Raw genomic sequence first — 16,451 nt, 5'->3', positions numbered from 1 at the left:
TACGAAGGAGTGACTTAGGAGCAGAATCTTGGAAAATGAGTAGCTCACCAGAAGGACCAGGAGGAAAGTTCCTTCGTTACAGGCGGAAGGAAGCACCCATGCAAAATCATGAAGTTTAGAACACTGAGATGTATTCAGGCCACGGTGAAAGTCATTTTAACTGGATAGAGGGTGGTAGAAATCTAAGCTGGAAAGATGGACAGTGGCAAGGTATTTAGAATGAAGGCTAGTTATGTCACTTTAAGCAGTTTAAACAGTCGTGAATTATTGAAAGATTTTAAGAAAAGAATGAAAAGAAAGATTCCTTTGGTTGTCAAGTCAGAACAATGTATCTTTATAGACAATTCACCCATAATATGTAAATGATGAAAATAGTCTCAAGGTTCAGTTCAAAGTGTGAAAATTTACAGCAAAGGTACTTACAGTGTTCATTAGAGTATATCAGCTTTTTATTTTCAGTTTTAAAAACTCAATCTAAAACTATCCTGCCCTTTAAAGATTAATAACCTAACTTTAATTTATAATAACTTAATTTACATAACAAAAATATCTATTCTCCTAAATGTTCTGTGGCAACTAACAGTATTTGGTGGTAAATATGGAAACTGGATAAGCTTTCTCGGTATCTCTTGATCACACTGGAGAATTAATTCAAGATTATTGAAATATCTTGTTTAGAAGGATCTCAAGACATTCTCATGATTGCTACCACTGTCAAAACTAGCACAAGAACTGCTACAGTCAAAAATCTTCTTACATTTAGGCAATCTGACCTCTATATATACATGAGGTAACACACGAAATATCCTGCCCAAGGAATATGCATGATCCAGTGTGCATCAGCTGTGAAAGAAACTTGCTCCTGAATATTCACTTCAATTTCAAAATCATAATAAACCCAAACAAAATGAAAAATTAAAGCTTCCAACCAAATTCTTACTGACATGGAATGATGATGGAAAGATGGATGAATGGAAGGATGGAAGGAAGGAAAGGGAGGGAGGGAGGGAGGGAGGGAGGGAGGGAGGGAGGGAAGGGGAAGGGGAAGGGGAAGGGGAAGGGAAGGAGGGAGGGAGGGAGGATGGAAGATGAAGGGAGGAAGGAAGATGAAGGGGCACAGCACATATTGATTGAATTAGAAAATTGTACTTATTAGAAGCAGATCAAATGCCACCAAGTATTTATCTTTGAGGGAATGATGAAATGGGATAAAATGTTTTTATCTTTTCCCATGTCACTCCCTTTTTTAAAACTTTTAGACTTCTCGTAATTAATATAACTCATTAATAGCATTGTTATTAAAAGAAGTATCATGATTTCTTAATCAATTATAGAACAATAAAGTCTTAAGAAAATATATAATATGATTTTTGCAATTATTTCCCTAGGGATTTAGGAAATAATAAGATTGAAAATCTTCCATCGCATGTATTTAAGGATCTGAAGGAGCTCACGAAATTGTAAGACTGCTATTAATTTTATCTCTTCATTTCTTTATTTTAAATTTGTTTTATGTTTTAAATGGTGATAAAAATATGCACAACATAAAATTTTTCATTTTAACTAATTTTAAGTGTACAGTGCAATGGCATTAACTATATTTACATTATTGGGCAACCATCACCACCATCTATTTCTAGGACATTTTTTACTTTCCAAACTGAAAGTCCATACTTGTTAAACAGTAATTTTTTATCACCCACACACACACCAGCATCCACCACTCCATGTCTGTCTCTATAAATTTGACTACCCAAGGTATCCCATATAGGTAATCATACAACATTTATCCTTTTGTGACTGGCTTATGTCATTTAACATAATGTCTTCAAGGCCTACCCATATTGTAGTATGTGTCAGAATTTCTGAATACTTTGTTGTAAATAACAATCTGAATTCATTAATTGTATTTATTTAATTTTATAATGAATAAATTTATATTATTGTTCACAGTAATAATCCACTGTGTGTATATAAAACATTGGCTTTATCCATTCATCCACTGATGGACATTTGGGGTGTTTCCACCTTTTAGCTGTTGTAAGTAATGCTGTTATGAACATGGGTGTACAAATACCAATTCAAGACCTCAACTTTTAATTCTTTTCAGTATATAGCCTAAGAAGTAGAATTCCTGGATCATATGGTAATTCTATTTATAATTTTTCAAGGACACACCATATTATTTTGCATAACACTACATCATTTTACATTCTCACAGTATATAATATTCCAATTTCTCCACTACTTCAAAAATTCTTTTTATTTTCTATTTCGTTGATAATAGTTATCCTATTAGATATGAAATGGTATCTCATGGTGGCTTTAATTTGCATTTCCTTAATGATTAATGATATTGAATATCTTTTTTTTTTTAATTTGTCTATTGATTTGAGAGTGAGAGAGAAAGAGGAACGGTCAACTTGTTGTTCCACTTAGTTGTTCCATTTACTTGTGCGTTCATTTATTGCTTCTTCTAAGTACCCTGACCAGGGATCGGACCTACAATCTCAGTGCACCAGCATGACTGTTCACTGAAGCCACCCGGCCAGGGCAATATTAAATATCTTTTAATCTACTTATTTATTTGTATATATTTTTTGGAAAACTTTTGTTCAAGTCTTTTACCCATTTTTATATTTTTTGTTATTGAGTTGTAAGAGTTCTTTATATTTTTTATATATTAAATCCTTTTCAGATATAATTTGCAAATATTTTCTCCCATTCTGTAGGTTGCCTTTCACTCTGTTGATAGTATCTTTTGATGAAAACATTTTTAATTTAGATGTAGTACAATTTTCTATTTTTTCTTTTGTTAACTGTGCTTTTGGTGTAATATACAAGAAACCATTGCCTAATCCAACATCATGGGTCTTTTCCTCTATATTTTCTTTAAAAGTTTATAGTTTTAGCTTTTATATTTAGGTCTTTGATTTATTTTGAGTTAATTTTGTAAATGATGTAAGCCGGCGATTTTCAACTTTTTTCATCTCATGGCATACATAAACTAATTACTAAAATTCTGCTGCACATCGAAAAGTATTTTATATTTTTTGCTGATATGACAAAATAGGTATACTTTTTATTCATTCACAACCAGACAGCAGTTGTTGTGTTGGCTATTTTGTTATTTTATTTGACAATCTAAAAGAAAAGAGGTCAGTGTCCCTGACTAAATCGGTATTTAATGTTTTAAAATTTTTCGCAGCACTTGGTTGAAAATCACTGGTGTAAGTTAAGGGTCTATGTCAGGGGTCCCCAAACTTTTTACACAGGGGGCCAGTTCACTGTCCCTCAGACCATTGGAGGGCCGGACTATAAAAAAAAAACTATGAACAAATCCCTATATATACTGCACATATCTTATTTTAAGGTAAAAGAAACAAAACAAGAACAAATACAATATTTAAAATAAAGAACAAGTAAATTTAAATCAACAAACTGACCAGTATTTCAATGGGAACTATGGGCCTGCTTTTGGCTAATGAGATGGTCAATGTGGTCCTCTCACTGACCACCAATGAAAGAAGTGCCCCTTCCGGAAGTGCGGCGGGGGCCGGATAAATGGCCTCAGGGGGCCGCATGCGGCCTGTGGGTCATAGTTTGGGGACCCCTAGTCTATGTTCTTTTTTTTTTTGCATGTGGATATCTATCTAGTTTTCTTAGTGCCATTTGTTGAAAAGACTTCCCTTTTCGCACTGAACAGATTTGACACTCATGTTGAAAATCTTTTGACCATATACGCATAAGTGTATTTCTGGGCTCTCTATTCTATTCCATTGGTCTATACATATATCCATACATATACCCATTTTTATGCCAGTACCACATGGTTTGATTATTGTACCTTTGAAGCACATTCTGAAATCAGGAAGTGTGAGATCTCCAATGTTGTTCTTCTTTTTCAAGATTATTTTAGCTATTCAAGCTCCCTTGAGAATCCACATGGGTTTTAGGGTACATTTTTCTAGTTCTGCAATAGATATTGGGATTTTGATAGAAATTGCATTAAATCTGTAGAATACTTTGATGGTAATGACTGCTTAACAATATTAAGCCTTCCAATTCATAAACACAGAATTTACTGATGTCCTCTTTAATTTCTTTCAGCAACATTTTGTTTTCAAAGTACGTCTTTCACATATATTGTTTTTTTCTAAGTATTTTATCTTTTTGATGCTGTTGTAAATAGAATTGTTTTCCTAATTTTATTTTTAAATTGTTTGTTGTTAATGTATAGAAAGTATATGGAATTTGATTTTTGTGCATTGTTTTTGAATTTAGGAACTTTGCTGAATTTCTTTATTATTATGTAGTTATAACAGTGTGTGTGTGTGTGTGTGTGTGTGTGTGTGTGAGTGTGTGTGTGTGTGTGTGTGTGTGTGTGTGTGTGTGTAAAATCTTTAGGGTTTTCTACACATAAGATCATTAAAAAAAAAAAGATCATTTCATCAGGCCCTGGCCAGTTGGCTCAGTGGTAGAGTGTCAGCATGTGGATGTTCCAGGTTCAATTCCCAGACAGGACACACAGGAGAAGCCACCATTTGCTTCTCTACCCCTCCTTCTCCTCCTCCTCCTCCTCCTCCTCCTCCTCCTCCTCCTCCTCCTCCTCCTCCTCCTTCTCCTCCTCTTCCTCCTCCTCCTTCTTCTTCTTCTTCTTCTTCTCTCTCTCTCTCTCTCTCTCTTTTTTTCCCCTCCTGCAGCCATAGCTCGATTGGTTTGAATGCATCTGTCCCAGGCACTGAGGATAGCTTTGTGGAGCTTCTGCCTCAGGTGCTAAAAATAGCTCAGTTGCGAGCATGGACCCAGATGGGCAGAGCATTGGCCCCAGGTGGGAGTTGCTGGGTGGATCCTGTTTAGGGTGCATGTGGGAGTCTCTTTCTCTATCTCCCCTCTTTTCAGTTGAAAAGGAAGAGAGAAAGAAAAGGTCATTTCATCTGTGACTAGAGCTTATTTCACTTCTCCCTTTCCAATTTTGATGCTTTTTATTTCTTTTCCTTGCTTAATTACAGTGGCTAGGACTTCCAGTACTATGTTGAATAGAAGTGAAAATGGACATCCTTGTCTTGTTACTAATTTTAGAGAAAACGTTTTCATCCTTTCACCACTGAATGATGGTTACTGTGGGCTTTCACATATAGCCTTCATATGTTGTGATAGTGTCATTCAATTACTAAATTGCTGACTTCACTTTTGTTTCTTTCATACAACTCATTTTTTGTTGTCATTCTTCCTCTCTTTCCTTCTTTCTGGAATGCCCCACCCCCAGTAGCCACCCCCTCCGCCACCTAACTAATAGTTTTTTTAAAAAACTTGCCCTGAGAACCTCCCTTTAATCAATTATTCTTGTTTCAAGGTGTTATTTTTACAAAGATTTTTAAATTTTCTACATTTAGATTCTGCTGTACTATAACTCTGATCTACCTTTGTTCTTAGCTAGAGCCTTTTACTTTAATTTTATGCCTCACAAATTGCTAACATAATATATATAATATACCTCTCTTTGACATATAATTTATGTAAAAATATTTTATGTGATTTTATTAATTCAAATTTTGACTAAGATGATTCTTTTCACACCTGATCCGACAGAGGGACAGATAGGGACAGATAGGGACAGACAGACAGGAAGGGAGAGAGATGAGAAGCATCAACTCCTCGCTGTAGCACCTTAGTTGTTCATTGACTGTCTTCTCATATGCGCCCTGACGGGGGGCGGGGCAGAGGGGGCTACAGCAGACTGAGTGACTCCTTGCTCGAGTCAGCGACCCTGGGCTCAAACAGGTGAGCCTTGCTCAAACCAGATGAGCCTGCACTCAAGCCGGTGACCTCAGGGTGTCCAAACCTGGGTCTTCCGCGTCCCAATCCAATGCTTTATCCACTGTGCCACTGCTTGGTCAGGCACCACATCTTTTTGATGGGAGCTATTTCTTTACAACTCTACCTCCATGATCATGCCTTAGCCTTCTCTCTCTCTCTCTCTCTCTCTCTCTCTCTCTCTACACACACACACCATTAACCCAATCACAGAGTATTTACTTCGAGCCAGGAACTCTTTTAAATGTTTTATCTCCATTGATTCATTTAAATGTTTGATACACCCTCTGAGGCATGTGCTATTACTGTACTTTTTTGTGTTTAAAAATAATCCAAAGTCAACAGATACACTTTCCTCTCTCCTTTCTGGGAATGACTTATTGCTGCCTTTTTTTTAAAAAAACAGGAATCTTTCCTATAACCCAATCCAGAAAATGCAAGCAAACCAATTTGATTCTCTTGTCAAACTCAAGTCTCTGTAAGTAAATGATTATGGGGATGTTTTATGATAAAATTCTTGTTGTCATACTAATAGCTAATAAATTCTGTAAAATAAGATTTATAGAATCTTTAAATTCAGAAGCTTTTCCCCAGGATATCAATTTAGCTCCACAAAAACATGTGAGTACTCACAGGACTATAAATTGATAAATATTGGTATATCTTATATATTGGTAAATGAAAAATTAGATGATGGTGAATCAGTTATATTTTTTTATAATCACTAGGAGCTTATATTGGATTGGTTGCTTCAGTCCTCTGAAGATATCAATGCATATTCATTCCTCCATTAGCCCTGGATTTCTAGGAATTTGTTTACCCATCTTTATCTCAAGATAGTATATCTAGATTATATAAACAATTATTTGCATAAAGAAATATTTTGTTAGGGTCAGAGAATTGCCTTAAAAGATTAGCGTAAATTCATTTAATTTAAGTATTACCTCAGTAAAATAGTGTTTTATTAAAAACATTTTTAAGTTATTAGGAAATTTTCAAAAATGTTAAACTCCTCTGCTATTTTTAAATTGTCTGAAAGATAATGCCTGCTCATTTATTCCAAAAACATTTATTGAATAGTTCTATGCACAAAGCATTGTGCCATGATCTATGGGCATTCAAAAAATTCAAATAAGGGAGATATATATGGGTAGATGCATGTAACTAACAGAACCAAAGAGGAGTTGGGGAAGTGCCTAGGGCAGGCTGAGTATGAATGTTTGGTTCAGAGTATGTGTTAACTAACAGCATTTTATTAAATTGTCTTCCACAAAAACTTATTTTATTATACCCTGTATAACATATGTTATTTTGATAATATATTTGCTTTTTTTTAGCAGCCTAGAAGGAATTGAAATTTCAAATATCCAACAAAGAATGTTCAGCCCACTTATGAATCTCACTCATATGTAAGCAGTTATTTTTCTTGTTCTTCACCTTGATTTTAATCTTTTATATTTCCACATGCATTGTGCTAATACATCCACACTCAATGCATCAAATCTATTATTTTCTAGTGACTAATTTACTTAAACAATAATTAACTCTTAAGTGTTAATATCGAGCAGGGCAATATTTAGCTTTCTATAGTTTGGTAGATCAAAGGAAATTTTTGAATGTCAGAGAACATGACAGAACCCACTCAGTCTTATAAGTTGTCCTCAGCTCTGATGCCATTCATAAATATTGATGTTTGATCAATTAGCTAATAATGTGTACACATAGTATGAGTGATACCAGATAAAGTTGTAGGAATTTATATAAGCAACATAAGTAATAATTATAAATAAATAATTGCTATAAATGGAGGAAGCTAAAATTGCCCACAATGTCAGGGCATGACTGAAGCAAGTGTGTGTGGATTCAACGGTAAACTGAAAAATCTTTTATTCAAACAGTGTATCTTAGAGTATCATTGATTATATACTTTAGAAACATTTTCTTTAATTGACTGCAATCTTACAACAGGTATTAAGCTGATCTCCTTGTCATGATCATTAATTCTCAATAATTTAGAAAGTGTCACATCAGCCCCCACCACTCTATAATCTTGCATACACTTTAAATCTAACATAGGACGCTCTGTTTTTGTTTTCCACAATTCCTCAGAGATAATGCTTATAAAAGTTTCCTTGGTTCCACACAGTGTAAAATACTGACTAAATGAGCAAATCAGAGTCTCTTAGAGGAGAATGGTATAGCTACCAAAACCCAAGAAATAACTCAAGGAACTGACTTGAATTGGGCAGAAACCATGGTAGATCTAGGGAGAGAGGCAGAAAGAGTTAAACAAAACAGCATGCTGTAATTGTTAAGTTTTTGTCTTGTATTACCACAACTCTTTATACTGTAAGGATCATTTACATTTTTTGCAGAGTACATGGCTTTTGAGGCCAAAAATGTTTCTCATTTTATCCCAATTTCTACATTTATTAGAAAATTTCCTAGCAAATAATTTGCTTCCATTGAAGAGTCACCTCCTCCTGATAATACCAATGTCTGCCTCATGGAGATCATTTGAGAAATTGAAGCCTGCAAGAGCACTGCTCAATAAGTAGTGTTGGTGTTGGTGGTAACACCATAATTTTTTATTATATAGGTAATGTCTTTACCAACAACGGAGGTCTCTCTATTGATGAAAGAATTCACTCAACAAATATGTACCAAAAGCAAGTATGAGAGACAGGCATGCTGGCAAGAAGCTATAGAACATGTGACTTCTGTAATAGGAAAGCCATGAGCTCAGAGAAGAAAGCACTTCACTCTCTCTTCCCCGAAGGTTAAAAAGCAGGTATTAGTTGCAGCAACACTAGGAGACATGTAACAGTGCGCTTACAAATACTAGACACTAAGACCCAATAAAACTTTCCTTGATGGAATCTCTTGATCACATACTAAGCTTATCTATATCCTAAGACATGTCTGACACCTGGATATTCATTATGCCAAATTGCTGCTGTCATACACATGTTTACAATACAATCAAGGTAGTGAGAAACTTAGGCTTAAAGGAGTATTCCTAATGTTTTTACATTCCTCTGAATTTCATAGGAAGGCATTTTCTTTCTACTGAGAAAATGTAGAAACTAAATATTAATGGATAGTGAGGCTGAATTAAATTTAAAATCTTCTTTTTGCACATCAGCTATTTTAAGAAATTCCAGTACTGTGGATATGCACCTCACGTTCGCAGTTGTAAACCAAACACGGATGGAATCTCATCTCTAGAGAATCTCTTGGCAAACATCGTCCAGAGAGTGTTCGTCTGGGTCGTGTCTGTGGTCACATGCTTGGGAAACATCTTTGTCATTTGTATGCGACCTTATATCAGGTCTGAGAACAAGCTGCATGCCATGCCAATCATATCTCTCTGCTGTGAGTATTTACTGATTGAAAAGAAACTACAGTTTCAAACTATAGAAAAGCATTGCTATTAGAAAATAAGTATACAGGGACAGAATTATGAGATTTTAAAATTGGCTCCCTTTTGCTTATATGGTGTTTTTACATTCACTACAATGAAAATAAAATTACTTTAGTGATAAGAAAGACAATGCTTTAAAACACAAAAACTCAATCACCTTACACAGATTAATGAAGCTTTCATTTGTTACCTTTGTCTCATAATGAAGCCTTCATTCAATAACTCTCTTCTCTGAGACATAATTTAGTATAGTACTGAAACTTGTAAAGTCTTTCACTATGAATAAAACCTTTCGTGGTCACATTTTTATATTCAGAGCTGTATTTACTTTTTTTTGTTGTTTAATGCCCAGTACATAAATATTGACTTAGTAGATAATTGTCTTTCTGGTCTCTGAGCTACTAGAATCTTTTGCAGTTATAATTTGAAATAGCTAAAGAAAATTTTTGTAGTTCATATGAAATTTTGAAAAAGTTTTTGAAATATAAGTGCAAGGTATTATGTTAAATGAGGACTACAAATAAAAATAAGCAAGAAACTAGTCATTAGGTGTTTATAGTATAATAAAGTGGCCTATAATTTGTCTGTATTCCCTCAAGCAAGCATCAATCTCCGTGATAGTGTATTTTTTGTGTGCTGTCTCATGTCTAATTCCCTTCCTCATTCAAAGTCTAATGTCTATTTTTTCTTTATTGCAAGCAACCTAAGAAACAGAACTCAAAAATTATTTACCACTGTATTGTTAGTCACAAAATTTTGAGGACTCTCAATTTCCTTTGTGAAGGCTAGAATGTAACTTCAGTACTTAAGGATTAGGGTCAGCCTTATGATTTCTACAGTGGTATGATTTTAAGAACTTTGTGTAGCCTGCTTGTGCAGTCAATAAAGAATCTCATCTCTTTATAGATATGTAATTAGGGCATCATATTGACAGCTGATTTGCTTCCCCAAATTAAGGAGAGCCTAAAATGAAACAGATAAAGATGTAATAATGGGGACTGAAAAATCAGAGAGAACAGGCTTGATTAAGCCAGTTCTGGGTAAATAATTTAAAATTGTACTGACTGCAAAGCACGTCATAATGATTCGTGTCTTCTAAATTGTGGGCTTCAAAATTCACAGTCCTTACTCTATCGAAGCAATTCCTGAACTATTTCTCTGGGGTTCTGGCTGATATCTTTAGCTTACTAAGCTGAGAGAATTGCAGTGGGAGAAGTAAACCAAACAACACTCCCATCTTCGTCCCTAATCTAGTACTCAACATAATTGCATTTCATTCATTTATTACACAGTTTGAGGTGATGGGACCAGAGTGAAAAACAAGACAGACAAGTTCCCTACACTCACAGACTTGCATGTTCAAGGAGAACAGAGAAATAAGGGTGATACAAGAGTGATTTTCAAATAAAGTTGATGAAGAGGTCCTTACCTATAAATGAAATCTTTTAGAGTAAAAATTAGCCCTTTCTCCAAGATAGAAGGAACTTGGCTATTTTTTACTAAAATATGTATATTAAATATATTATATGTATATAGGATATTAATATATACTAAAATTTAATGCTTATTGATCATTTCATTATACCTATTAATTTCTCTGAATTTGTGAAATTTACTGATCCCTTAGGTGCCGACTGCCTAATGGGAATATATTTGTTTGTGATTGGAGCCTTTGACCTGAAGTTTCGTGGAGAATACAATAAGCATGCACAGCTGTGGATAGAGAGTTTTCATTGTCAGCTTGTGGGATCTTTGGCCATTCTGTCTACAGAAGTATCAGTATTACTTCTAACATTTCTGACATTGGAAAAATATATCTGTATCGTGTATCCATTTAGATGTTTAAGACCTAGAAAACGCAGAACAATTACAGTGCTGATTCTCATTTGGATTATTGGGGTAATAGTGGCTTTCGTTCCATTGAGCAATAAGGAAATTTTCAAAAATTACTATGGCAACAATGGAGTCTGTTTTCCTCTTCATTCAGAAGATACAGAAAGTATTGGAGCCCAGATTTATTCAGTGACAATTTTTCTTGGTAAGAAATTCTGTATCATGAGCCCTTTCATGCAAATGTTATAATAAATCACAACATAAACCTATTTATACCTTCTAATTGCTTACAAAATTTTTATTTCAGGTTTACGAACCAGTTTTTCTCATTGGCATTGGGGTGAATCTATGAGAATACCCTAAAGGGATTTTTTTAGTGTTCTTTTATCATAGAAATTCCAACATGATGCACCTTAATAAAAAACAAGACATTAAACACTTGTATTTCATGCATTCACCCTAATAATTCTAAGCAAAATATATTTTAATTATTTGCCTTTATAATATGAACAAATTCAAAGTAGCCAGAGAAGTCTTTGGCTTGAGTAGACATGCAAGTGTTTTCTCTTATAATTTTTTTTCAAAATATAGCAACGTAATTGAATTATGAAAAAATAATTTTGGAAAGATTAATTTAATAAGCCCAAGATATATATTGAATCACTATCTCATTTTAATACGCCATTTCAAAATTAAACATTTTGCCTGACCAGATGGTGGGGCAGTGGATAAAGCATTGGCCTGGGATGCTGAGGACCCAGATTGGAAACCCTGTGGTTGCCAGCTTGAACGTGGGCTCGTCCAGCTTGAGAGGAGGGTGGCCAGATTGAGTGTAGAATCATAGACATGATACCACAGTTGCTGGCTTGAGCCCAAAGGTCACTGGCTTAAAGCCCAAGGTTGCTATCTTGAGCCCAAGGTCGCTGGCTTTGAGCAAGGGGTCACTGGCTCGGCTGGAGCCCCATGGTCAAAGCACATATGAAAAAGCAATCAATGAACAACTAAGGTGCCACAACAAAGAACTGATGCTTCTCATCTCTCTCCCCTCCTGTCTGTCTGTTCCTGTCTATTGTCTGTCTCACAAAAAATAAAAAAATAAACATTTCATCATTCCTCGCTGTGTCAATCATACTTCAAATTTTTTTAAATGAGTGATTTCTGAGTACCCTAGTAATTCTCATGAAGAACAAAAACATGTCATGGTCTTTGTATCTTCTCCTTAAAAATAACAGCTAAGGATATGTTTGATTTGAAAGAATGTTCTATATACATTAATCATAACCTTTGTGTTCTAAATAGGTATTAACTTGGTGGCATTCATCACCATAGTTTTTTCCTATGGAAGCATGTTTTACAGCGTTCATCAAAGTGCCATAACAGCGGCTGAAATACAGAATCAAGTTAAAAAGGAAATGGTCCTTGCCAAACGGTTTTTCTTTATTGTATTTACTGATGCATTATGCTGGATACCCATTTTTGTACTGAAACTTCTTTCACTGCTTCAGGTAGAAATACCAGGTACAACTTTTTTCCTTTTCTGTAAAGAAATAATGTTTCTGTTTCTGTAGTGTTCCTCCAAGAAATAAAATTAAGGTCCTTCACATTAATTTGTTTCAAGAAGTATAAGTCAGAGAACTTCAGGTTCTCTTCATTAATAAAAAATTTCTTAAAAGATGACATCAGATCATTGACAACAAAATGGATGGATCTTGATACCATTATACAGGGTGAAATAAGTAAATCAGAAAAAACTAAGAACTGCATGATTCCGTACATAAGTGGGACATAAAAACAAGACTAAGAGACATGGACAAGAGTGTGGTGGTTACGGGGGGAGGAGGGACACAAAGAAAACCGGATAGAAGGTGATGGAGGACAATTTGACTTTGGGTGACGGGTATGCAACATAATTGAATGCCAAGATAACCTGGAGATGTTTCTTTGAACATATATACCCTGATTTATTGTCACCCCATTAAAATTAAAAAAAAATTAACGGCAAGGAAGCTGTTGAGTTCTTTTCATAAATGCCTAAAACCACAGTTACTATTGGAACAAAGGAACAACGATTTGAATAATTACAGTCATGGTGTTGATATTCTGGTCATCTCAGCCTGACCTGTGGTGGTGCAGTGGATAAAGTGTGGACCTGGAAAGCTGAGGTCACCAGTTCGAAACCTTGGACTTGCCTGGTCAAGGCACATATGGGAGTTAATGCTTCCTGCCCCCCCCCCCCACCAAAATGAATAAATGAAATAAATAAACTAAGTTAAAAAAAAAATTCTGGTAATCCCATACTAACAACGACCAGAAAGGAACATAGGTCAAATGCTTATTGTATAATTATGTCAAAAGATAAATAATTCTTCTTGGGATACATAGCAATTCAAAAGACATTATCCAAGAGTATGAGAGATAATAGAAGAAAACTCTTTATATTTAAAAATAATGTGCATCACACTCATTAAGATGGCTGTTATACAAAACACAGAAAGGAACAAGTATTGGTGAGGATGTAGAAAAAGTGGCACTTTTGTGCATTGCTGGTAAGAATGTAAAATGGCACAGCTGCTGTAGAAAACAACATGGTGGTTTCTCAAAAAATTAAACATAGAGTTACCATATGATCCAGCAATTCCACTAATGGGTATATACCCAAAAGAGTTGAAAGCAGTATAACTCAGACATTCATACACGCATTTCATAGCAGCATTATCACAACAGCCAAAAGTTGGAAACAACCCAAGGCCCATCAGTAGATGAATGGATGAACAAAATGTGTTACATATGCAAAATGTAATTTCATTTAGACTCATAAAGGGAGAAAATTCTGATACATGCTAGCTACAACATGGATGGACCTTGAAAACATGATGCTAAGTGAAATAAGCCAATCACAAATGGACTAATATTATGATTTCAATTCTAGGAGGTTACTAGAGTAGTTACATTCATAGAAACAGAAAGGTTGTAAATGGTGTTGTTAAGGGTTGGGAGGAAAAGGGGATGGGAAATTATTATAGGTACCAAGTTTCATTTTGGCAAGATGAAAAAGTTCAGATGTATAGTGGTGATTGATGTTTGCACAACAGTATGAAATGTACTTAATACACTTAAAAATGATTAAAATGGTAATTTTGATGTTATGCATATTTTACCAGTTTTAGAAATGTGTTGAATCCTGTTAACTGTAGGTATAACGCAATATGTATTTACATTTTTTAAAATTTATAAACATATTTTAAATTTTGTTTTATCCCACAGTCAGTGGTGATTGTACATTACATTTTATAAGCAACTGAGAAGATAGCATTAATTAATTAAATGTTAATAAAAATCTGAGTGATTGGTAGTTTCATATATACTACAGTGATTTTCTAAGATAAGGTTAGTCAAAGGTGTATTTACTGAAATGGCTAATGAAAAACCTAAAAATGCTTACCTACTTTTTAAAACCAAATAAATAGTTGAAAAGTATAAAAATATTAAAGATAAGAATATATTCTGAGCAATACTATATGTGCTACCTAGTAAATGAACAATTTCAAAGGGTATGATTTAATGCTAAATAATAGTTTTTCTTAGGATGGTATCATATTATAATAATAGGTAATCACTGGATGGAAATATAGTTCTACCTAATGGAATACTTTTCTGCTGGGTTTGCGAAAAGCTATTTAGCAGTGACCCCTTTTATTTTACAGCAACAGCACTCCCTTCAAACACTGGCACCTGGAAAGACATCCTGGAAACACATACAGACTGGGTATTTAATTATGTGACATCAAATAGAAAAACTAAAGACTCGAAAGGGGCTGAGAAACAAGAAAAAGGGGTTTTTGTAACATGCAAATATCCATAAATACTAAAACTATTTTCTTTTTCTCTTCCAGGTACCATAACCTCTTGGGTAGTGATTTTTATTCTGCCTATCAACAGTGCTTTGAATCCAATTCTCTATACGCTGACCACAAGACCCTTCAAAGAAATGATCAATCAGTTTTGGAGTAACTACAAACAAAGAAGATCTATTGTCAGCAAAGGACGTCAGAAAACATATGCTCCATCATTCATCTGGGTAGAAATGTGGCCGATGCAGGAGGTGCCGCCTACGTTAATGAAGCCAGCTCTTTTCACAGACGCCTATGAATTGTCACTAATTTCTCAGTCAACTGGACATAATTCCTATTCATAACTGACTCTGAACCCCACTGGGGTGCTTCAAAATGAATTTATTAGTATAAAATGAATGTCTGCCACAAAATTAATAATTTATCTTAATGGCAAAAATAAATTAGGGAAATAAATTATATTGACAATGTGTAGGTACTAGCACATATTTTGCATAGGAAATCTACTTCAGGAAGATTCACTCTTGGATTTCTTGAGTACCCACCATGTGCATGGCACCACAGTAAATTCCTGGAAGCGGACAGTATGGAGACTTCAATGTTCAATGTTAAATTGTGTTTACAACATAATACACAAAGTCCATGTGCAGTGCCTAAGTAAAAGTAGAGCTTTGTCTGTCATGCATATCCACAAACATAATCATGGACACTTTCAAATAAGGGTTAGAGGTATTGGTACACTCAATATAATACAGGGGTCCCCAAAGTTTTTACATAGGGGGCCAGTTCACTGTCCCTCAGACCGTTGGAGGGCCGTACTATAAAAAACTATGAACAAATCCCTGTGCACACTGTACATATCTTATTTTAAAGTAAAAAAACAAAACGGGAACAAATACAATATTTAAAATAAAGAACAAGTAAATTTAAATTAACAAACTGACCAGTATTTCAATGGGAACTATGCTCCTCTCACTGACCACCAGTGAAAGAGGTGCCCCTTTCGGAAGTGCGGCAGGGGCCGGATAAATGGCCTCAGGGGGCCGCAGTTTGGGGACCCCTGATATAATAGCATCAGAGAAAATGTCTAATTGTTTGCAAAATACAGGTATTTTGTTTTAAGAAGTCATGTTAACTCTTGTCAAGTCTATACACTTAAGAGCCAATAAATGTATTTATTACTATGGAAAAAATTTGACATTAACTCTAATAGTACTTTTTTGTCACTTCCTGCCCAGTTGTCCTTTTGCTTTGAGAACCATAATATGGAATTGGAAAAGAAGAGTGAAAGGCGGGCTAAGAAGTGAATCAGAAAAGCTAGGATGAGGATATACATTTGGATCAATGGAAAAGAATTTGAGTCCAGAAATAAAATCCTCACATTTATAGTCAATTGATTTTCAGTGAAAATGCTAAGACAATCAAATGAAGAAAAAAGTCTTTTCAATACATGATGCTGGGACAACTCACATGGAAAATAAGGTTGGACCCCTACCTTACACCATATATAAGAAATTAACTCAACG

The 16,451-nt window shown here is 34.8% G+C and overlaps 1 protein-coding gene across 1 annotated transcript in view; it reads left to right on the top strand.

The window, feature by feature from the left end:
- RXFP1 (relaxin family peptide receptor 1) overlaps positions 1-15,324 on the top strand; it is a 113,404-nt gene extending 98,080 nt beyond the window's left edge. Inside the window, exons 12-18 of the mRNA XM_066360180.1 lie at positions 1,389-1,460; positions 6,224-6,295; positions 7,155-7,226; positions 8,963-9,192; positions 10,869-11,279; positions 12,374-12,592; positions 14,968-15,324. Coding sequence (XP_066216277.1) covers positions 1,389-1,460; positions 6,224-6,295; positions 7,155-7,226; positions 8,963-9,192; positions 10,869-11,279; positions 12,374-12,592; positions 14,968-15,269 — 1,378 coding nt within the window. The 3' untranslated portion in view covers positions 15,270-15,324. The remainder of the gene's footprint in view (positions 1-1,388; positions 1,461-6,223; positions 6,296-7,154; positions 7,227-8,962; positions 9,193-10,868; positions 11,280-12,373; positions 12,593-14,967) is intronic.
- Positions 15,325-16,451: the final 1,127 nt, after the last annotated feature.

The sequence above is a fragment of the Saccopteryx leptura genome, chromosome 1 (genome assembly GCF_036850995.1).
Source record: "Saccopteryx leptura isolate mSacLep1 chromosome 1, mSacLep1_pri_phased_curated, whole genome shotgun sequence".
Taxonomy (NCBI): Eukaryota; Metazoa; Chordata; class Mammalia; order Chiroptera; family Emballonuridae; genus Saccopteryx; species Saccopteryx leptura.
This window is presented reverse-complemented; position numbering and strand designations above follow the sequence as displayed.